Source organism: Phoxinus phoxinus (genome assembly GCF_949152265.1).
Source record: "Phoxinus phoxinus genome assembly, chromosome: 22".
NCBI lineage: Eukaryota > Metazoa > Chordata > Actinopteri > Cypriniformes > Leuciscidae > Phoxinus > Phoxinus phoxinus.
Genome location: NC_136897.1, coordinates 17,831,655 through 17,854,896, shown reverse-complemented (window position 1 = coordinate 17,854,896; position 23,242 = coordinate 17,831,655). Strand labels below are relative to the sequence as shown.

At 37.0% G+C, this 23,242-nt stretch overlaps 1 protein-coding gene across 3 annotated transcripts in view; it reads right to left on the bottom strand.

The window, feature by feature from the left end:
* Positions 1-23,242, bottom strand: part of nfasca (neurofascin homolog (chicken) a) — a 56,682-nt gene that overhangs the window by 1,290 nt on the left and 32,150 nt on the right. Inside the window, exons 16-32 of one of the 3 annotated variants that reach the window (XM_079598512.1) lie at positions 23,006-23,153; positions 22,664-22,800; positions 21,935-21,976; positions 21,706-21,807; positions 20,693-20,890; positions 20,472-20,542; positions 20,164-20,386; positions 19,945-20,060; positions 19,620-19,830; positions 19,384-19,503; positions 18,657-18,830; positions 18,366-18,395; positions 14,062-14,343; positions 11,951-12,070; positions 8,605-8,754; positions 6,597-6,725; positions 5,960-6,029 (exon numbers count right to left, since the gene is read on the bottom strand). In XM_079598512.1, the coding sequence (XP_079454638.1) occupies positions 5,960-6,029; positions 6,597-6,725; positions 8,605-8,754; positions 11,951-12,070; positions 14,062-14,343; positions 18,366-18,395; positions 18,657-18,830; positions 19,384-19,503; positions 19,620-19,830; positions 19,945-20,060; positions 20,164-20,386; positions 20,472-20,542; positions 20,693-20,890; positions 21,706-21,807; positions 21,935-21,976; positions 22,664-22,800; positions 23,006-23,153 (2,323 nt within the window). Of the gene's footprint in view, positions 1-5,717; positions 5,851-5,959; positions 6,030-6,596; positions 6,726-8,604; positions 8,755-11,950; positions 12,071-14,061; positions 14,344-18,365; positions 18,396-18,656; positions 18,831-19,383; positions 19,504-19,619; positions 19,831-19,944; positions 20,061-20,163; positions 20,387-20,471; positions 20,543-20,692; positions 20,891-21,705; positions 21,808-21,934; positions 21,977-22,663; positions 22,801-23,005; positions 23,154-23,242 lie in introns of those variants that run through there. The other 2 variants (XM_079598511.1, XM_079598510.1) reach the window with 2 other exon arrangements.

Below are 23,242 nucleotides of genomic sequence, written 5' to 3'. Positions count from 1 at the left end.
GTTTTATTGAACAACTGCGTGAAGACACTGAGCTGCAGGGCTCGTCAACAAGGACCTTTGGGACTATTGAACTGTGCAACACTGTCACTTTCCCGATCGGGCCAGTGCTGCATCTTCGCGAGTTTATCATTTGCATGTGGTTTTAAGCCTAGCCTAAATATTCAAGCGCAAGAAGACACAAAAGAGAAGTTAGAGAAGTTCACACACACCCATAGCGCGCACCGCGCCTGGAAATCAGATCAAATACTGTTGTCTTTCTCTTCTTGTAATTAACACAAAATTATATCAAAACCATCTTGGACAGTATCCTTGCAAATATAGTCGGTTATGTCTTAAATGAATGTAAACAGCCGAGAAATAAAACGCTTGTGTAACAATCTAATTGGATCCGTGCAGCTCTTAAAGTGACAACAGCCTAATATCCCTGCTGCTCTGCATTTTATTGTAAATCAAACAACAAAAAGACAACAAAAAAAAGTAAATGGTACAATTATAAATGTCTTTACTGTCCCTTTTGATCAATTTAATGTACCCCTTGATGAATACAATAAAACTCAATGCTGTAAACGCTGTCAATAATGGGGGATGTGAACCAAGAACTCAGGCGTTTTGAAATTCCCTCAAGGTTTTTGATGCTTTTGTCTATCTGAATAAAGAAGAAACGCAGCAAAGAATATTAAAACCTCAAAATCTTATTTCCCAGATATGTGGCAACTAAATCTGACTGCTTGACTATTAGAATATAGGGATGCACGAGATAATGGCCACCATATCGGTATCGGACGATATATGTTCTTTTTTGATGTTATCGTTATCTGCCTGATAAGAACATTTGGCCAATATATTAAAGCCGATAAATAATGTATTATACACTTCAGATGCACACTGTTCACCATGATGGTTTTGAATTGCTTGAAATATGATTGAAAACACTTCAAAAAAGGAAAGTACAGTGCAACAACCAAGTCTATCATATCGGCGACATACAATTATAATGAGAACATTCTAATTGTGTGCTTGGCTTTTAATGGTGAGACTTTTGTTTCTGTAATCAGGCTCTCAAAAATTATACAAAAATGTGGATTTAGATGTATAGGCCAATATATCGGTTATCGGCTTTCACGCTTAAAGAATTATCGGTTATCTGTATCGGCCAAAATTTCCATATCGGTGCATCCCTATTAGAATATTTTATGGTTTGGCTTTTTCTTCCATGTAAATAATGATTCCAACCAGATCATCCTGAGAAAAACATTTAGCATCTCACTTTTGAGAAACCTCAAGGAGAAAAGAAAACACTCAAGGCAAAATAACCATTTATGTATTACTAGACAAAGACAAACTCTCAGTATTCTATAAATGCTGTCACGGCTATAAATGATTCATTGCACTACCACAGGTAGATCTTTTCCCCCCTGTCCTGTGCATGCCTAAACACATGCGCCTCATATATTAAAACAGACCTCTGCTGGGGGGTAATAGTGTCATGCATTAAGAGCCGAGACCTACATCAACCGAGATGCACCAGCAAAACAGAAGACAACAAAGAAACACCAATCAGATCTTAAAAACCATTTACGTAGCACAGAGGTCCATCTTTAATTTCATGTAATATCCATGGACCTTGTTGTAAACTGTTTTACAGATGGGCTCTTAAATCGAAATATTGTGAATAAACTACTTTGTCCCCACACACAACATGGTTTACAACCAGGCTCCATGATACTATCCATTTTCATAGGTCATAAAAATGCTTTTACCAACAGCATATATCCTCTCTATAAAAAAAGAAGCATTGATGTTTCATAAAAAAGGTTTAAGTAGTATGATATTACCAGATGACACGGTTCTGTGCATGCAGCATGACAACTGGAAAATAATGGTCGTTTATTTATTTATCTTTAGATTCAATAAGGCGCATTCGGGATATCTTGCTTTCTCCAACCAAATACACTCTCTCTGCACCAGCAAGAGTTCAGGGAATAATGAGGATGGGTTTTTGATTTAATCGATCAGCCCTCACACTCACAGTTTCACCAGCTTTTCACCTCCAAGAGCGGAAAAAGAACCCAAATTTCACATTGTACATCATTTTTGACAGAATATGTGAAAACTGTAATGACATTCTAAACAATTTGTCATGAATCAGGGATTTGAAGAATGTGTAAAAAACTAATGGATGAATAAACAAATAAATAGGACTATTAGTGAATTAATTACATGACATGCAGATTAATCAAATTAATAACATAATATATGTAAATATATCTCTATATTTTTGGCAGTAAATACTATTTTTATGTATTTTGCAACAGTTTTTAATTGCACTAAATTAACACATTCAATTGACAGCCCAATAAATAAAGTTAAAAAAATTTACTACTACAGTTGGGACACAAAATCATGAATCATGATAGAATGACAGGAAAATCATGGAAGAATATGAGTTAGTTAAAAAAAAACGATCATTTATCAACACTAAAGGAGAAGGACATGTATTAATCGATTAAAATCAAAAACACAAGGCAAGAAATGCTTTAGTTCATGACTAAAGTCCAAATGCAGGTGATATTAGTGCAGCTCTTTCCATACCTTTCCTTTTCAAGAGACCTTCATTGGACCAACAGGATGGAAAACACCCAAGAATAAAATGATTAAGAGAGAAAAAAATTATGAATAAAACAAAACATTTGTGTCATCAAAGAGGCACTTAAAAAGAAAAATAAGAGGAAAAAGAAAACGATGCAGTGAACATAATAATTATAAACAGCCTTCAGCAAATAATCTGTTGTTAGCTTTTGGTTCATTTTCTAGATGTGGCATCCCACTAAATGCAGATTACTGACAAAACCCAAGGGCTCTGATCTCCAGCAGACTCTCCTCTCAGACTGTAGGAAATGCATTATAAATTCTGAATAGACTCAATGAACTGAAAAACCATACATTTTGCTAGCCTTGCATGCACATTTACATTCAACCGAGTTTCCCTCTGAACAAAGCAGAATCATTTTCATGTTTCATGCATGTTTCTGTGCATCTGATCATGGTCACCCTGTCACTGAATATTGTCTACTGCGCTTTCCATTCCATCAAGGGTGTTAAAACATTGAAGAAAGAACCTTGGCTCCCTTCTGACAAATTAGTTTGACCTTGACATCGCAGTACTGGCTTTTAAAATATTAACTTTACAATAAAAACCAATGAATCGTGATTATTATTTTTATAATAAAGAGACAAAATTATTTTAAGAGGGAATAAAATGCTTCAGTACTTGACATTTTATTTCAGGCCAAAGCTTTTAATACATATTCCAATTCACTCTCTGAGATGAACAGCTTTATATGAAGCATTCAATAAGTGCACTGTTGTAAGTGGTGTCCTAACCAGGCACAATGTGACACGTTTGCTGTCCTTTAAAAGCGAAAATATGGAAGCTAGTTTCCAGCATGGAGTCAAATAAAAATAAAAAAGGTAATTGCAACTTTTTATCTCAGCATTATGACAATTTTTCTTGCAATTGCGAGTTTGTGTCTCACAATTCTTTGATTTTTTTCTCCGAATTGTGAGTTAATAAAACTAGTGTTTAATATTTATAAACTCGAGTTTATCTCACAATCCTGACTTTTGTCTCAGAACGGTGAGATATAACCTGCAATTGTGTGTTATAAAGTCGGAAAGTGTGAAAAAAAGGGAGAAAAGTAAGTGTGAGCAGCCTTTTTTCCCTCAATTGCAAGTTTATTTTCAGCAAGTCAGACTGTATAACTCACAATTGCAAGTTTATATCTCACAATCCTGAGGAAAAAAGTCAGGATTGCGAGATATAAACTTGAGTTTATAAATATTAAAGTCTAGTTTAATAGTTCTACTTTTAGAAAAAACATTTTCTCAGAATTTTGAGATCTAAACTCGCAATTGTGAGTTATAAACTCAGAAATATGTGATAAAAAGTCACTATTAACTTTTTCATTCCGTGGCAGAAACAAGCTTCCAAAGCAAGATGCCACACAATCACAGCCAATCCAAAAACATCCTGTCACTAGCCACACCTAGCTGAAAAACAGCTGGCTTTTACCACTAGTTGCTTTATCACATCGTGTTTGGTTAGGACACGATGTATTAACTTTCCAAAAATAGCTGGATTACGTCCAAAATAGAGGGACCAAGGATTTTAACACCTTTGAAGAGCTCATACACTGATCAGACAGCAGCGTTAGTCCCTGTTCTGCCATCCACATGTAGGCTAACCAATGACATGCTCAGGCTGAGATGATGTGCTGAAACCAAATACCTGTTCTCGTTCCTTAACAACCCAGTCGCCATTTTGAAAGAGGAGGGGGAAGAAAAGGGTTCATCATTCACACGTTAGATGGAGAGAGAAGTTAGTACTGCCGCTGTGTAAGGCTTAGCATATCTTAGATCTTAGCATTACTAAGCTAATCAGTTAGATCGCTGGTCTCCTTAAAAAGAATTAGCTTTTAGAAAAGACAAACCATCACGTTACTAGCTGTTAGTCACGAAACTGCTGAGACACGAGTGGTTTTTATTACAAATGATATAGTTCAAAATGTTAGAGCATGTTTTTCAATTAGTGGTTTAGAGGATTACACTGAATCAACCGATAAATCCATGGTACACTTCTACAGATATGTCTGTATTCAGCTTTGGTGCAGTGTTGGAGAAGCTATGGTTAGCTTGCTAAGCTAATCAAGCTACTTTTTTCGAAAAGGAGCTAGCAAAAGTTAAAAATCACTAACAAAAAGTAGCTAACTACAATGTTAAAGCTATTTTTATCGTTATCCAAATGAAAAGTGTTACGTTTGAAGTGTTGCTATACAGTACTTTCCCAACACTGCACAAGTAACATGACGATTATTAGCTTATCGAGCTTGAGATATTAGTTCTTCAGACATTTAATGTGTTGCCTGAAACCCTCACTGACACTTCCCTTTACTCTCTGTACCCGGGTTGTAATATCCACACCAACTTGACAGATGTAGGCTTATACAACAAAACCTTCAAAACAAACTAAGGATGACAGATAGAAAAATGTTTGTTTGTTTGTTAAGGCGTCACACCGCCTTAAATTCCAGCTGATCCAAACAAAAGCAATGAACCGCCAATGTTGTTTTAGTTAACTAAATCTAAAACGATTAAAAAGGTAAATAGTTTTCATGAATTAAAATGCAGCTGAAATCAAATAAATATAAATTTTAAGCAATTAACTGAAATAAAATAAGTAACTGAAATAAAGGTAAATAAAAAATTAAAAATAATGGTAACGGTAAATAGAAATGGAAAAAACAAGTCAAAAGCATAACAAAATGTGTAAATATAATCCAATACAAAATAATAATAACAAATACTATAATAGTAGGCCTATATAAATAATACTAAAGTACAGTTGGATGTTGGTGTTTGTTGGGGCAGTGTGAACTCCTCTTCAGAGTAGCACACTGATTTTTTTCCTGCCACGACGGGATAGCAGGGTGTGAAGTTATGAGATCTGTGTGGTTTAGAGAGTAGAGGTAGAACTGTACAGGAAGGACTCATTTATAGTATGTTGGTGTGGATGGTGATAAAAAGCACACTAGAGTTTTTAACTTCATGGCAACCACAGTTTCCTGAGAATCTGGCGCATTGGTTTTCAGCTGCTGGTCAGTGAACAGACACATTACACATCAGCAAGCTTATTTTCTGTTTAAGTAAAGCAAAAGCCTCATCAACAAACGCTCTGGGGGTGTTTATGTAATAATGTTATTTCGTTTTTGTTGGGTTTAAGTGGTTAGTTGTTATATTTGTTTAAAATGAGAGACATTTTCCCCTCTGCAGGGTGAGAGCTATGTTCAGGACCTGTAACACGTAAAACAAAGTGTTTCATCAACAGGTTCAACATTATAAATAGCAGAACCTGAATAGACGTTTATCTTTATGGCAAAAGTGATAGAAAGCAAAAACTTACTGATAGTCAAATGATCCATCTTGGTCTTTATGGTCCACAGGATCTAAGGGGAGGTCTTTCTTCTCTCTCACTGATAAAAACAAATAGTAGATAGATCATTTACATAGCATGTAACACTTTACAATAGGGTTTCATTTGTTGACATTAGTTAATGTATTAACTAACATGAACAAACAATGAGCAGTACCATTTGTTACAGTATTTAGTCATCTGTTAATGTTAGTTACTACAAATACAGTCCTTCATGTTAGTTCACATTGAATTAACTATAATGTAAACAAATAGAGCTTTTGATTTTAATAATGTATTAGTAAACGTTGAAATTAACATGAACTAAGATTAATAAATGCTGTAGAATTATTGTTCATAGTTCATGTTAGCTAAAGTTGTACTAATGCTAACTAATGAAACTTTGTTGTAAAGTGTTAACATGTAGCATATACTTATATTGTGGTAAAAGGTAATTAATCTTAGCAGAAATGCACATAGTTTACAAAAACATCAACAACATCAATATTTGATGGTTCTATTTTGAGTTTCATATCATCTAAAATAAAATAAATAACCAACCAACCCTTTTTTAATATATTACAATGGTTTATGGAAAGTGATCCCAAGTGTGTTTGCTGGATTTTACCTGGGTATTTTCCTCCACGACTCCTCTTGATGAAACAAACAATGAGCAGAATGAGAACCAATAAAGCGACGGCACACATCAGCCCAATGAACCAGCCCTGAGTAGCGATGTCTTCCTGCTCCTTGTAGGCTGTTAACAAGCAAACACACAGAGGAGGAGAGAAGAAAAAGAGGTACAGAAGAAAAAGTTTAAGTTTCGTAACATTATACCCATAAGCAAGAATGGCAGAAATCAACTCTCGCAGATCATCTTACACATTAAGAACCTTGTTCTCTTCCTGTATGATTTATCGAGTCAGGAGAAAAGCTGAACACAGTTACACCAAATGGAGACCCTAATAAATCTCACTGACTTTCAGCAACATGGTAGGAGTCCGTTGACAGCCATTCTTTATCAAAAACACATTAACGGTGAGTGGATCTGGATTTGAATTACCCATCCTGATAATAACATCAGAGCTCAGGGCGCTCTCTCCATAAAGAGTGATCTGATGAAAACGGAAACCCAGTAAAGCCAGCAGCTTGGTTTAACCACATCATCAAATACTCTCCTTTTCGAAAAACACTCTTTTTAAAATCTGCATCCTGTAAAACATTAGAGTGATTCTAGAGGGTGGACTAACTGCATGTGTTTTTCCTGTTTTATTGAAAGGTTTTTCGATACACACTACCGTTCAGAAGTTTGGGGTTGTTAAGATTTCCAAGGCTGCACTTACAGTATTTGATCAAAAATACAGTAAAGATTGTATTATTGTTTTTTTCATGATTCTTTAATGAATACAATGTACAAAAGAGCAGCATTTATTTGAAATAGACATGTCTTGTAACAGTATAAATATATTTACTGTCACTTTTGATCAATTTTATTCCTCTTTCCGGAATGAAATGATTCAATTCTCTCTCTAAAAAAAATAATTATTCTGACCCCAAACTTTTGAACTATAGCGAACCCTATGCCATCTTATGTGCTTCGAACACTTCCTTTTAAAACCAAGGGCATTAATTAAAAGTGCTATAATTAATATAATATAATATATAAAAAAGTACCTAAAATGGCCTGATAATAGTGCCATTTCTTTGTGTGGAAAACCACAGAGGGATCTAACAGTGAGAGGAACAAACAATAAAGCTGATGGATTATTATGAGCTCAATCTTCTATATCCGAAAAACACAGAGCAAACATCCCACCTAAAATGATATTTACACGGCTCAAGGATCCTTATCATCATCATGATCAATATCTTATTGAGCGTGCTCTTACAGAAAATCCTGAGAGATTTCGTCTCGCTCACACTGCCACCTGAGGCACATATGCATCCTGCTGGAAAAATACGTTTGCTAGTGCACCTGAAGCTTCGAAAAATAATCTGCAAAGATAAACTCACAAAATAACGTACCGAGCATTAACTATGTTGATAACATTAAGGGTTTCAGCCTGACGCAGTTATCATTTTCACGTTCTGCGCCACGTTGTTTATAGCAAATGCATTTGCGCCCATGGTCTGAAAATGAGTTGTGTTCAGACGCATTGTTGGCGCGTTTTTATTTTGAGGCAACTGAAATTACTGAGCCATTGACCAACTGAAACCTTGTCTAAAGTCAATGGCGCAATAGTGTTTTGTTATTTAAAGAGCACGTTAGTAATATGTGCCAATAGGCGAGTCCACAACGCACGTACACTTTGTCCCGTAGATGGTCTGCTCACGCACTTTAACCTCGCGCACGAGCAGATCCGTTTCCTTGCTAGAGAAGCGTTCAGTTTTTCCTGTCGTTAAACTAGCAAAAGTGGATTCTAAGTGCACTTGAGCCGTGCGCTTTAGACCATGCGCTTAGATCATTAAAACAGGGCCCTTACACTTTACCCATGCCCTTCTTGTGCTCTACAAGTTACCAGTTACAGTGACCCATTGGTAAACATGACAACATACAGTTTGTTGTAGTTGTATCTACTTCAGAAGGTAACATGTTGAAGCCTTTCTTCCTCCCTTGTGTCTTGGCTACCCCTCACCTCTGACTGTCTCGAACGTGACAAAGTCGCTGCTGATGGAGCGGTGCTCATGGGAATACACCCGCAACCGATACTTGGCCCCGGCCACCAGCCCAGCCAGCTTAATGAAAGGCTGCTGGTTTACTTGTATGCTTTTCATCGACCCATTACCTTCAAGGAGAGACACAAGAGAGGTGTCCATCAAACCGAGCCCATCAAGCTTAACTGGCCAAAACTAAGCACGCAACACTGGCCTCTTCCACAAGATAGCAGGTCATGTTCGTTAACTGAGGAAATGTGCTGCATTCCCTTCCACTCTTAAGAGACAATGTATAAAATGTATATTTTTAGCATGCTGGGAGCAAAAATACTGGAATATCTTGGCTCAGCACACATCAAAGTCCGTCACTGGTGTATTAGGGGCATCATTTGCTTTAGTGATGCCCGTTAAAAGCTTTGATGTGTAGTTGCCGCTTAATATCTCACACTGGATTTGCTATAATGAACTCCGGTCTAGAGTGGAGGGAGGTGCACCTTGTCTCAATTATCTACATAGACCTCATCTCATCTCTGAGGAAGCTGAGAAGTGGAGGGACAAATCCCAATGGAATTGTCAAGAGGTGGATGTGAGGTTCCAATGAGGTTCCACGATGTTCATAAGGAACCATCAGGCACTGTGTAACTCATGGGTTGCCATGAGTTAGATGCAAAACCCTGCATATCCAAAATGTGGCCATATACAACAGCCTTTGAAGCAAGCAGCCATTGGATTATATCTGCATATATATGTATATAGTGTCTGAAAGTGCAGACCTGGAGGTGCAAGAGCTACTAGCTGGAAAGAAGTACTTATCCATTATATTCATCCATAATAAAAAAGAAAAAAGCTTTTAGTCATTTGTTTTGTAGCTTTATCTTTCATTCCAATGCTTGCAAAGCTGTGTGTATTACACCAACATTCTGGTTAGGGTTTGCTCTGCAATTAATGTAAAGCTATGTTTTGTAGAAACAGTACATACTGAATTATGACTGGCCAACTTGCATATATTTAACCATGAAAAGCTGGCAAAAAACAGCTCTGAAACAGAATTAAATTTAAGCTAAGCAAAATAGTTTGAATTTACACTAGGGGTACAGTTAACAATTCTGACTAATAACAATATGATGTTATGGCCAATAATCTATATATGGCCGACAATAAAACTGTATACTGTTTTGTCTAAATGATAAAAAATAAAAAACATCCACAATTTTAAGCATCACAGCATTATGATTTCAGTATGAAAAATTAATATTTATTCTGAGATAATGCTAAAGATGACCTTTAACATTTAAATTCATGTTTTTAAAAATCAAAATAGCATTAGATGATGATACATGTAATCTAATTGTAAAAATAGAAAATTCAGAATGCACAATTAAATATCCAATATTAACCAATACCAATAGATAAGAAAAGGTATGTGGTACTATTATATCATGCATCCTTATTTGTAGCCTTGCAAGAATTCATATTGGTATTCATATTAGAATTCAAGCTTGGTAAAGGTGCCGATTGTCTTTCAAAGCCAAGTTAATCCCTACCTCTGTCAAAGAAGCTATGTGGATTTCAATTATATTTATTCCCATATTACATGCAAAAAATTGGCTGATAACTCTTCAATGTCACGATGTCCTGCTTTGAGATCAACAAAACATCTCATATGGGCTGAGAAGCTGCTACGGCTTGTCTCAGACTTTAAGACATCATCAGACACCATGCCTCACACTGACTGCATGCAGCTGCCACAATCTTGACAGGACATGGTGAGATGATGAGAAAGAGGAAGAAAGAAGAGGGAGTGTTATATAATGGTATGGTGAGTCTACATGGGAAGCACTTTTGGGGAATGTGTGTGCTTTGGTCCTGGTGTAATTTAATCCCATAATAATGCAGTAAAAAAAATGAGTCCAAAGCTGTTATGCACCTCTTGGATGAAACCCAGTGTTTCATTTACACCTACTGGGTGGGGTATTGCACCAGCACGTACTGCACAACATGTTTCAAGGTTAAATATGTTACTCTGACTCTCCCCTTGAGGAGACCTTAGGTTGGAAACATTAACCTCATCTCTGAAACCTTTCCACCAAAGATAAAAAAAAGAGGCCTAAAGGGGCATCAATCAGATATGGCAGGCTTGCTGGCATAATCATGAGATGGGGCAATGGTGGCCAAAATGAACAATAAGCCAAGCAGTTTTGGGCAGCCAGACAACAAGCGCTGCTGGGAAGCCAATGGTTGAGGTAAGAGTGGAATGAGCAATCACATCTGATCAGCCAAACAGATATAGCTCAAGGACAAAAGAGCAAGCGAGAGAGAGAGAGCAAGAAAATGAGTGAGAGAGAGAGAGAGACTTTTGTAGAGTAATATACACTAGTTACGTATTGCATGTCCGACTGAAACATGCACAGGCACAACAGAACAGTGATGTAGTATGAGGAAATAATATTTTTTTGATTAACAACAACAACAAAAAAAACGGCTCAAGAGAGTATAGGCACTGAATAATAATAAGTCTTGGTTTCCAGTAAAAATATCAAAAAAAGAAAAAATCTTTAAAACAAAATTAATTTTCATAGAAAGCTAAATATAATATAAATTATAGAATTATAATATAGTATAATATATTTAACAGATTTTTGTTCTTACTATATTGACAATGTTTTCCTTTTTTAAAGCATAAATCAAATAAATGTACACCTAATTAAAAAAAAAAGACAGGTAAAAAAGACATAACTGCTAAAATATTGCAGGGATAATAAGAGTGGACTGCAGGGTGCCTCAAAGCCACCAGTTTACTGACCAAAACTCTCTGTGGCCCAATTAGAGTCAAATAAACAGGTCTTGGTTGTCTCTTTTTAAGTCTCAGGGCATCTCTCCCCCTCATAGATTTAGTCAAATCTCTCCCTGTTCTTAGCCACCAGAGAGAAACAGAGCTTTCTAAAGGGAACATGCATGACTGCTGATGACACAAAGCAGGATGTAGTATTGCAGACATGATATTAGTCAGTAACATGTTGGAGGACTGCTTCAGTTTGGTGTTAAAACACATTTTAAGTTAACAAGCTACACACAAGTACTGTTGGAAAAGAACATTACAGAGATTCACAGCAAGAAAGATATCATAAATGTTGAACAAATAACATTTACAATACCTCCCTTTCAAATAAACCTGAGCACCCTGTAATGTTTATTGAGATGTTCTGTAAATTCGCCATAAAACGAGGTCCAATTAAACATTATAAGAGGATGATTTGGGTCACCAGTAGGCTCAATAAAATCTAGCGTTCCCTTTATAAGCTCTCGGTAGGTGTATCTGGCTCTTACTGTCCAGTGTGTACTCTAGCACAAACTTGCTGCTGTCAACGGAGAAGTTGTGCTTCCAGCTGACGTTAGCATAGTCATTGTTAGCATCCACGGTCAGATTCCAGATCTTTACATTCGGGGCTATGCAGAACAGGTAGGAGAGGAGTACACTTAGATATTTTGTGATACAGACACTGGTTAGGTAACATATATGCTTAATCTTAAAGACCCCATGAAACCTACACTTTTTGTACCTTTTTGTTGATGTTGATTAATTAGCTTTGAGGTTATCTACTGTATACGCAAGTATAGTTGACAAATCATTTAGCAGATACAGTATATACACATTTAAAGTGTACAGACTTTCTCGATCCTCTGAGAAAACGGACTAAAAATATGGTTATCATCCTGTACATTAAGCATATTCAAATTTTTCCAAACTTCCAATGTCTATTATCAATAGAGTAGAGATGCATAAAGTACCACGTACTAACTACCTTTTTTTTATGGTACAGTAAGTACAGCAAATTGGCATGTTCAGAATTAAACAAACTTGAATTCGATGCAAAATCTGGGTTGGGTAATACTTTGTCCCTCAAACGAAATCATGCGGATTCCTATTGAGAGGATTGCATTTCACAGAACAAAGGCAAATGTGACTTACGGCCCGATATACTTCAAGGGAAATTGGAGAACGAACTGTTGGTATGTCCCTAGTGAAAAATAAATATACCAAAATACATTCATATTAAGCTAAGTATACTACAAATACAAAAAAACTTAATATAAATATCCTACAATTACTTTTGGTATACTAAACTGATGTACTTAAAGTCTGCTAAATTGGAACAACTAATTTTGTACTAAATGTACTTTAGTTATCCAGAAATAGTGCTAAGGTTGAACGAAAGATATACTTAAGTATATTTGATTGTGCAAAAGTGGAACTATTGCAAGTATACTTTAGGTACACTTTAAATGTCTTGCATTTAAAGACTTATAATATACATTGATCATCCTATCCTTACTAATATTAAACACATTTTAGGCTTAATATTAAGAAATGTGCATTGTAAAATAAAGAAGTGCTCCAAATAAAGTGTAATCATACTTAGTATGAAATAAATGTATTTTAAAAACATTTTGGTAGGGTTTTTTTCACTAGGGGTAATTTTGAGGAAAATCGTTTGGAGTTTGTTTTAACAAGGTTCCACCTTCTCATTCATTCCTTCACCGGAGAGCGGCTTTAGTTGGAATTGACGTTTTAATTATAATTGAAATTCCTGAAACAGAAGAACTCTGAAACACTTGCTGTTTCTTCAGTTTATTACTTAAGCTGCTTTGAAGCAATCTGTATTCTATAAAGCACTATTATACAATTATTTTATTTTTTACTTTTCTCAAAACTGTATTTTTTTGTTAGCGTGCGGCTGTCAGGGTTCTGTCACTTCGATCTGGTTTATTCTTGGTTTGGTGGCAGAGTTTTGTGTTTTTTATTGGCTGCGTGTTTTCGCCTCATCCCTTCACCCACACCTTACATATTCTAATATTTATCTAAACACCACTTCCAGCAGCGTGGGTGGCGTCAGAAGGTTCAAAACAGTATATCGTTGCTCAGCCATTTCAAACTTCTTTTTACCCCCGAGTGCAGAATGAAAAAGAACTTTGCCTTGAGTATATCAGGCTTTTATATAAATAAATAAATAAATAAATATAGCTATATCCCACCAAAAGTTGCTGTAAATTACTGTCACTAAATACCTTACAGCAAAGAAAACTTTCATGGGGTCTTTAAAACAGCGGAATACCTTAGCTAGAAAACGTTATTTGCTAATATGTGTGATATGATTTTACTAAATATCTCATAGTTTAGTCATCAACATCATGCATTTAATTTTCTAATGCAACTGGACAATTTGTAAAGCAAATGTCAATACTAATTCTGAGTAATCTGAGTGTTGTGTGTCTGTGAGAGCACAGGGTGAACATCAATCATGCCCCTGTCCTAAATGGTCTGCTAACTGAGTCAAACATACATAATACATGTCATCTAAACAAGAGGACACACTAATTTCATCTACTTTGTCTGTACTGTGGGCTTTTCCAATGCACACTGTGTCATTATTAGATACCCAGCATTTTCCAATCCACTGTTTTAGGAGACATGGGCCGAACAGGAAGAAGTGTGGTGGAAGCTGTTGTAGTGGTGGTGGTGGTAGTTGTAGTAGTTGTGGTTGTAGTAGTAGTTGTTGTAGTGGTAGTAGTGGTGGAAGTGGTAGTAGGTTTGGGCGGAGCAGCAGTTGTAGGGGCTGGTGTGGCTGGTTCTGGGGTAAGTATTGCTGGGATTGGATCAGTGGAGAGGGGAGGGGGAGGAGGAGGAGTTTCGAACATCAAGACATCTGTAAAGTTAACGGCTGAGAGGGAGAACAGAGAGAGAGACGTTATGTGGAGGTTCCAGGGTTCAGCACAAGAAAGACAAAGAGATGTGAGATAAGACAAACAAGAATGAGTTAATCAAATGGAACTCCCACAATTCCCTTTTCCAAAACAAATTTTGTGAAAGAGAGGCTATGTTCCGAATGGAATACTGGCATACTGCATTCAGTATCTATCGTGTTCTACCTGCTAGTGTTATCTACTGTAATTTGAGCTCTGTGAAAACGCATGCGCGCACACACACACACACACACACACACACACACACACACACACACACACGCGCACACACACACATTTTGGTCAAATAAATGCAGCCGTGGCGAGCATAAGAGACTTTTTCAAAAACATTTGAAAAAACTTCTCATCCCCAAACGTTTGAATGGTAGTGTTTATAGTACATATCTAATAATATCTAGTAATACTAGTAAATCTAGTAAAATATCTAATACTTACTAGAGGTATTCCAGTGAAAATAGTGTATGTGGCACAATAGTATGCTATTCTGAACATAGCCAGTATCAAAACATATTGGTCATCATGGCAGACATCTAAATACCATGCTTATGTATAACCAGACATGATGTCATGCCTCAAAGAATATTAGCATCTTTAAGACACCATTATTTTGTAATGCTTACATTGATTGTTTAGCTTGCAGTGCATTCTCAAATATTAGCTTGTAGTAGTACATATACAGAAATGGTGCAACAACTTTGTGATATTTGTGAGCATGAATGCCGGCACGTCATGCCGCTGAGAAATACTGCAGAGGTTGCACAGAGGGTATCTAAAAATTGATTGTTGTGCACCACCAAGGGGAAATATAGGGTCACTACAAACCACGGTGCTAAAGCGGTGCAATACTATAGGGACAACTGCAAAATGCTGCAGTATTCTCAGATCTTGGCATTTTGAAACTATGAAATATAAAATCATATCTGCTAGGACTTATACTCATTCAATTGCAGTGCTGTCAGCACATTAAATGTATATTTCCACCCAAAAATGAAAATTATGTCATCACAAAAGAAGACATTTGAAAGAATATGGGTAACCACACAGTTGATGGGCCCCATTCACTTACATAGTATGGAAAATAAATACTATGTAAGTCAATGGGACCTATCAACTGTTTGGGTACCGACATGCTTTAAAATATCTTCTGTTGTGTTCAGCAGAAGAAAGAAACTCATACAGGGTCAGAACAACTTGGGGGACGAATAAATGATGACAGAATTTTCAATTTTGGGTGAATTATCCCTTTGAGAGAAGATGTGTGGAAATCAATTAGAACACACAGTGGATAGAATCATTACCGTGGAAGATAGAGATTCATAATGAAAAAAATATTATTGCTTACTGAAGCTTTTACCTTGGAAACAATGATGCTTTGAGTACCAATAACCAACTCCATAACAAAAGCTATAAGCAGTTTCCAAACTCAACTAAAAAGTAAGAGCAATCTGTACTATGCTGGGAAGGTAAAGCCATGTCAGAGAGCCCCGGAGCGCTTGGTGACATTAAGATTCGCCAGACCAAGACATGCTGATGGATGTGAATCTTTTGCACGGGGGTGTGGTTTCAGATCAACACAGCCAATCAGCCAACAATTCAGTGCACTCTTACCTGTATGTCTCCGTCTGACACAATATACAAAAATGCTCAGTAAAAGAGAAATAAAGGTGGCACAAGCAGAAGCGGTGACGTGCATTGCAAAAGCAACGGACTTATGGCGAGCTGATTTAACATTTATTCTTTTTATTGATTCAGCAGCACAACACTCACTACCTTGCGCTTTGTCTTATCTACCGGTAATTCTGACTTTCGTGTATCATTGCTTGACGTTTAAACACACTAGAAAACAGCGCATAATTGCTTTACTAAAACACTTATTTACTATTCTGCCATTTTCATTATGGATGGATTCACAGCCAAACACTATCCCTCCATTAATACTGTTCTATAAGCAGATGCACCTCATCCATATATTAACATGACTGCATTTAAACTATGCAGACTGTTTTGTAGAGCTTAGTCTTGCATTTTCACGGTATAATTAACTAGGAAAATACTGATAGATTTGACATTTTGGGGTATTCGTCATAATCTTGCATCATTTGCATCCACTTTGAAAGAGCAATTGGCACAGGAAAGTATTCATTTACATAAATAAAAAACACAATGCTCCCTCCCTGACTGTCTACAACACACGTACTAAATCTGCAAATGTTATTTTAATAAAGAAAAATGGCTAATGGTTCACCAGGTACAATGCAATAGGTTTATTAAATGACTGCTATCCTCTAATACAACATTATACTCAGTATTCACAACAATTTGCCCTGTCTTTCCACCAGAGAAAGAGAAAATTGATATTTCAGTACTATCAAGACAAAGTGCATGGTCAATGATTACATTTTCTCCCAAAGCATTTAACTAGTTGTCAGGATATCTGTTTCTACAGTGAGGATTGTTGGAGGAATTGGTATCAACTACACAAACAAAATTGGCTTGCCATTGTGATTAGCTTCTATTACAGCGTTCTCTTCATAAATGTCTTCAAAAACATCACTTGTATTAATTTCCCTTTCCCTAACACAATGACTGTATCAAAGTATCACCACTAGAGGTCTCGGTTTCCCAAACTAGAACAACAAAGTGCTTCATTCTGGCTTCTGGGTAGGCTTTAAACCGAAATGAAGAGAAGAGCATGCTGGGATATGCCAAGCAAGGCATGTGGTAGGAAGTGATGTCAAGGCTAAAGTAGCGAAGTGCCATCAGGGATTAGGGGGTCAATCAAAAAAATCACAAATTACATCAGAGCCGAACAGAGCCTTATTTCTGTGGCACTTAGAAGCATCTTACCAGCATCATAAAGAGATACAACTTAAATCATCTACACTGAGAGCAGATTCAGTGACTTCACAAAAGTGCAAGAGTGTAGCCCATCCCTGAAAGCACACAGTGACATGGATGAAGGCAGACGGACAATTAGACGGATCGGGACAGGCATTAATAGACAGTGCAGTTGAGCTGTGTTTTTCAGCAAGGGAAATTTAACAGTTAAAGGTGAAGTGTGCAATTCCTGCACTTGAGGCACCAAGCTAAAAAAATAATATATATATATATATTCAAATAGATTTCAAATACCGGTACTCATTTTTTAATAGTTATTATTATTATTATTGTGAATCTTTTGTAATATTCTTGTAAGATTGAGTATTTAGGAAAAATAATATAATAATTTCATTTGACAGTACAAGAGTAAAATTACAATACTAATACCGATGTCTTAAATTATTTCCAAATGTTAAACTATTGAAGTTTTAGTCAGACATTTGAACAGTGCCATGCTTCACTCTGAAACAGGCAGTGCATATTCATTTCATTAAATTGCAGCCTTTGCAATTTGAAAATCGCACTAATCCATAACATAATTTTAGTTTTATTTCAATTAATTATTTCAATGATTCTCATTCAAATTCAATTCAATAAACTACTGAAAAAGTTATATCTTATGCAATTTGCTTTGTTGATCAAATTTGATGATAAAATGCCTTTACTGAAAAATGACTGATTAAGATATTTTTTTAATATATATATATATATATATATATATATATATATATATATATATATATATATATATATATATATATAAAAGCCTTGTAATACTGACCTAGAAAGGCCACTCAAAAAAAGAAAGAAAAAAGATTGCAATTCCATTTTGGTGCCGACTTTTCTCAACTTACCCACTTCACCTTTAATTAAACATAATGTATAACTTCCTAGTGTTGGTAAAACTGTTTAAGAGAGTCTCTGTGTTTGGCTAGGAATCTCAATTGTGGTTGTGTGAGTGTAAGCACTCAGCTGCACTGTCATATTTAAAAAAAAGTAGATAGACAGTATTTGAGGGAAAGGCAGACAGAGGCTGGAGCAGAGACAGATTGCAGGGCAAGAGATAGACGGGCAGGCAGACAGTCCATTCCCCCATTACCTACAACTGTAGAGTCAGTATCTGGGGTGCCTTCAGTCAACACCACAGGAAAGACAGGAGGAGAAGAGGTGAGAGCAAGTCAGAGAAGACAAAGAAGAAATCAAGCAGTTAAGAGAGAAACAGATCGAGTTAAAGACACCACAAAGCATCAGGAAACAATGAGACAGAAAAGTATTATTAGAAGGAAAGAGAACGACAGGGTGGAGCACAGACAATAACACCCAATGATTCTGCTCTCAGATTCACTAACAGTTCAGTGACACGACAGAGCAACACGACTTCCTTGCTGACCTTCATTCGCGAAATGTGGCGACTCCACGGCGTACAGCTCTCCTGCGCCGACCTGTGTGCGAGCTGCTAGGTAGAACTTGAACCGCGTTAAGCGGTGAGGCAGATTCATGACGTACTCCGTGACATTGGGTGGAAAGCTCTGGACCTTCCTCACTCCCGCCTGCGTCCCGTTCACTAGAGCAGAACAAATGCAACAGATTGAACAAATGCGCTTTTTGAAAAAATTATAACAAACATCTGGGCAAAAGTTGTGCAGTGTATTCCAGCCTTAAAGGGTTAGTTTACCCAAAATTACTATTAATTACTCACCCTCATGTCGTACCAAACCCATAAGACCTTCGTTCATCTTTGGAACACAAATGAAGATATTTTTGATGAAATACGAGAGCTTTCTGACGCCCCATAGACTGCAATGTTATTATCACTTTCAAGGCCCAGAAAGGTAGTAAAGACATCATTAAAATAGTCCATCTGACTACAGTGATTCAACCTTAATGTTATGAAGCGACAAAAAAAAAAAAAAAAAGCTCTCAGAAAGCTCTCAAATTTCATAAAAAATATTTACCTTACGGATTTGGAACAACATGAGGGTGAGTCATGTCATTAATGACAGAATTTCATTTTTGGGTGAACTAACCCTTTAAGATAAACTAGGCATGAAACTCTTTGCTCTCTGAATGTTTATTCACTCATTTTTGAGGCTTCCTTTAGTGCAAGATGAGCTCACCTGTGTGGTATTGGAGTGTGTATCCAATCAGGATACCGTTCGGCTCCAGTGGCTTGTCCCACTTCAGGTGAACCACATCTGTGTGCCTCTGAATCCTAAAGTACTTTGGAGCTCCTGGCTCTATGAAAGGAATATGAAAGCCATTCGTATTCTGCTTTTTGTTACAAACATCCCATATTTGATGCTTCATCGTGGATAATGCTACACCACAAAAAGCAGAGCATGGTGAATCCTACCTCCCTCCTTGGTGTAAAACTCCACAGTGTTACTTTGTGGTCCCTCGTGCTCTCTATTAGCCACCACCATGTATATCTTATACTTGCTGTATGGAAAAAGCTCTGTCAGGATGCCAGAGGGATGTTCAGCAGTGGTGAAGAAACCTTTATGCAACTTTGTCTTATTTACTTTCAGGCCTTTGATGAGGCTGGCCTCCCGCCAGTAGTACAACTGAGAATATAATAAAAGAGATGTGAATGAGCAACGTTAGCACATTCAGTAAGTGCAAATGCATGGTTAATGTAGGAGATCCTGTGTGTTTTTGTGTCATGTGTGGGCAGACACCTTGTACTCTTTAAACTCTCCGTTCACAGTGCTGGGGTCCACAGGCACCCAGTGAACATTAACTTTGGTGCTGTTGATCTTCGACACCCTGAGTTCTGTTGGTGCAGCGGACGGTTCTGATGGGAAAAATAGTATTAGTACAAAATAGACCAACAAAGATGCACCACTATCTGTGAATGACTATAAAAGTGTCATTAAATATGAAATGTTAGTACTTACTGTCTTCCCCAGTGTAACCAATGACTACATTTGACTCTGGGGTGTGTCCAAAGTCATTAATGGCCTGTATTTTGATCTCGTATGGGACATAGGTGTCTGTATTATGGATAACGTGCTTTGCTCTGGTTGTTGTTATGTTAATCCACTCTTCCTCTGTGTCTTTCCTTCTCCAGAAGACCACATATCGCAGGTTTGGCCCATTCCTTTCTGTGTTCTGAAGGGCCTGTAACATGTACAGATACATCAGCTCACTAACAGTCACATCCATCTGCTTTTTCAAGGTATTTCAATAAAGCCAGTCCATTTACCTGCCATGTGATCTCCATGTTGTTCTTCTTGTTTCCCCAGCCTTGAAGACCACCAGGGATAACATCAGGAGCTAAAACAAATCATTATATGTCAGCAAATGTCTCAACTTATAATTTTGCCAAATTCTTGACATAATACTAAACTTCTAAGGGTGCATAAAAAAAGCTAAAATGTAAATTTTTGAACACAGGCTATCAGGGCGATATAAGTGATAACTTACGGGCTCCGCTGGTCTGATAGCGTGCAGAAGGGTGGCTGGGTTGACTCTGGCCCACAGCATTGATCGCAATCACTCTGAACTGGTAGTTGACAAAGGGTGACAGCTGCAGGTTAACTGAGTTTAGTGTGCCATCATACATAGAAAGGTTCTGCCACTTGCCCGGCTCCCACTTGTCCTCTTCAAACTGGACGAGGAAATCTGTAGTAAGGAAACAGTTTAATAGTTTAAATTCCTGCTATTAGTCATTAAAAAGGAAGCGGTAGAGGTATCAATCCTGGGAAACTCAAGTCAGAATATAGACTATTAATTTTTAAAAACAGCAATTATATTAAAGATGAAATAATATTTTGATTCAGGTAAAACTCATATACTTAAAGCTGAGAGTCAATATCAAAAAGAAACAAATAATTTATTTGAATCACTTGAATCTATATACCACTAGATGGCTTCATTGTGATTACTGTTTTGTTTTTTTTTGGTATTATGAGCAGTGTTGCCAACTTAGCAACTATGGGCCAGATTCACTAAATAGGGCAAATTAGTGTTAGAGCGCAATTTTAAAAAAGTACCGATGGGAGTGGAAAGTTCTGCGCGTGATCTACTGGCAAAGAACACAGACGCAGCAGGAATAGGCAGAATGGACACAATGACATCACAAATATGCTAATTGCATGTCGTCATCTAGTGGAATTTTGTGACTTTTCAAGCAGGCTTTAGCTACTTTCCCTTGAAAAAAGTTGGCAACACTGTTTATGTGCAAATCTTGAATCAATCACTCAGAAGATTCAGTCAGAGTGGTTTGCGATGGAAACACCACAACAGCACAAATTGTAAATACTTATTTTAATATGTCATATTTACTTGACTGATAAACCTGATTTGTGTTTTTAATACAAGAGGTAAGTAAACACAAGAGCACTATTAAAAGCATTGAAAGAGGTGTTGACAAAGTTCACTCATTTGACTTTAAAAGCCTTTCAAGACATTAGATTTGATCTGAACTCTGAACTTACGAGTAACAGGACTGTTGTTTTCATTCCCAGGCACCCAGGTGAGTCTGACACTACGTGCTGAAGGGTCCGAGAGCTCAAGATCCTGAGGGGGGTCAGGTCGACCTGGAAGAGAACAGTATACTAATTAACCGTGTTAACTTACACAACCACTAATTATTCTAAGCTAAAAAAAGGGTGATTGTTAGAGGCTTTAATAGGACATTAGAAGTAACTGTCTTTGATATGTTACCTGCAGAGGCACTACGATTTGAGGCAGAAGAGATGTCATCCTCTATGAGGTAAAGGTCAAAGGTCAGAGGTCAAGGGTTAGTGTGACTATTAGTAGATAAATATAATGAGAAACGATGGCTGCATCCGAAATCGCAAAATTACTTAACGCCCTCTAAAAAAGTATGTTCTATGTACTGTAGTATCAATGTTTAAAGTATGAATGTAATCCAGACACACTACATTTGCCATGTTGTCATTATCACGTGATCTACAAGCTTCACCTCCATTCACAAATCTTCTCCCGTGGCCTCATGGGATGGTAAAGTGTCCATCGTATGCACACTTCAGAATCTCGCCAGAAGTAATAGGTCATCCGGGTTTACTTTTATGAGTACTATACTATATATTAGGGAGGTATGCGATTTTGGATGCAGTCAAACACTAAAGATAATGAAGGAGGCACAACAGTAGTAATCTTCAAGCAAACTATTAAGAAAACATGCTTTATTTTCCATAACAGGAAATGTTGAGCTATTTTAAGAGGGACAGGTCTATAAGTTACTAAATTAAAAAGGAAAAATGTTTAGGGAAGTTTAATATCCTCTGGATATGACGTGACTGTTCCACATGCCCATTTCTGCTTAGTATCTATTATAAAGTAAGTAAATTACTAGCCATTAGGAACATGAGAAAAGTGCATAAAAGAGGACCTACATTTATTGTAAGGTGTGTGTGAACGTGTGTGTACCTATAACTGTAAGGCGAGCTGAGGCAGAGTCCTCATCTATCTCAGTTTTGGCAGTGCAAGTGTAGGTTCCTCCATCTTCTGGATTGACATTCTGAATAGTCAAGGACTCTTCATCCTTTCTCAACCGGCCACCAAACCTAGATGACAAATTAGATGTTACGTACAGAAAATTCAGCTTTGTCATCAAATGTTCAAATTAAATGATTATTTATTGTTGATTAAATAAATAAATGAAGCCTTGGTGAGCATAAGAGTCTTCTTTCTGCTGAAAGTGAATATAAGAGTGAAAAATAGTGTTCAGTCTAATTATGATTGTACAAGTGTAAAGTTATGTGACATTACGTCCAGCTGAAGCTTAGAGGTTTGTCATCTTTCAGCCATGTGACCGTAACAGGAAGGGTAGAATCACGTTTAACTCGACAGTCAAAGCGAACCGTGCTCCCTCTGGGTTCTGTGACATGCTCGGGTGCCCGCACTATCCTTGTGGGCTCTGAAATGAAGCACAACACAGAGTAAATGAAGGCATTCATAGGTTCACACATGGGCAATAATGCAATTTTTTTCTTGATTAAAAAGTCA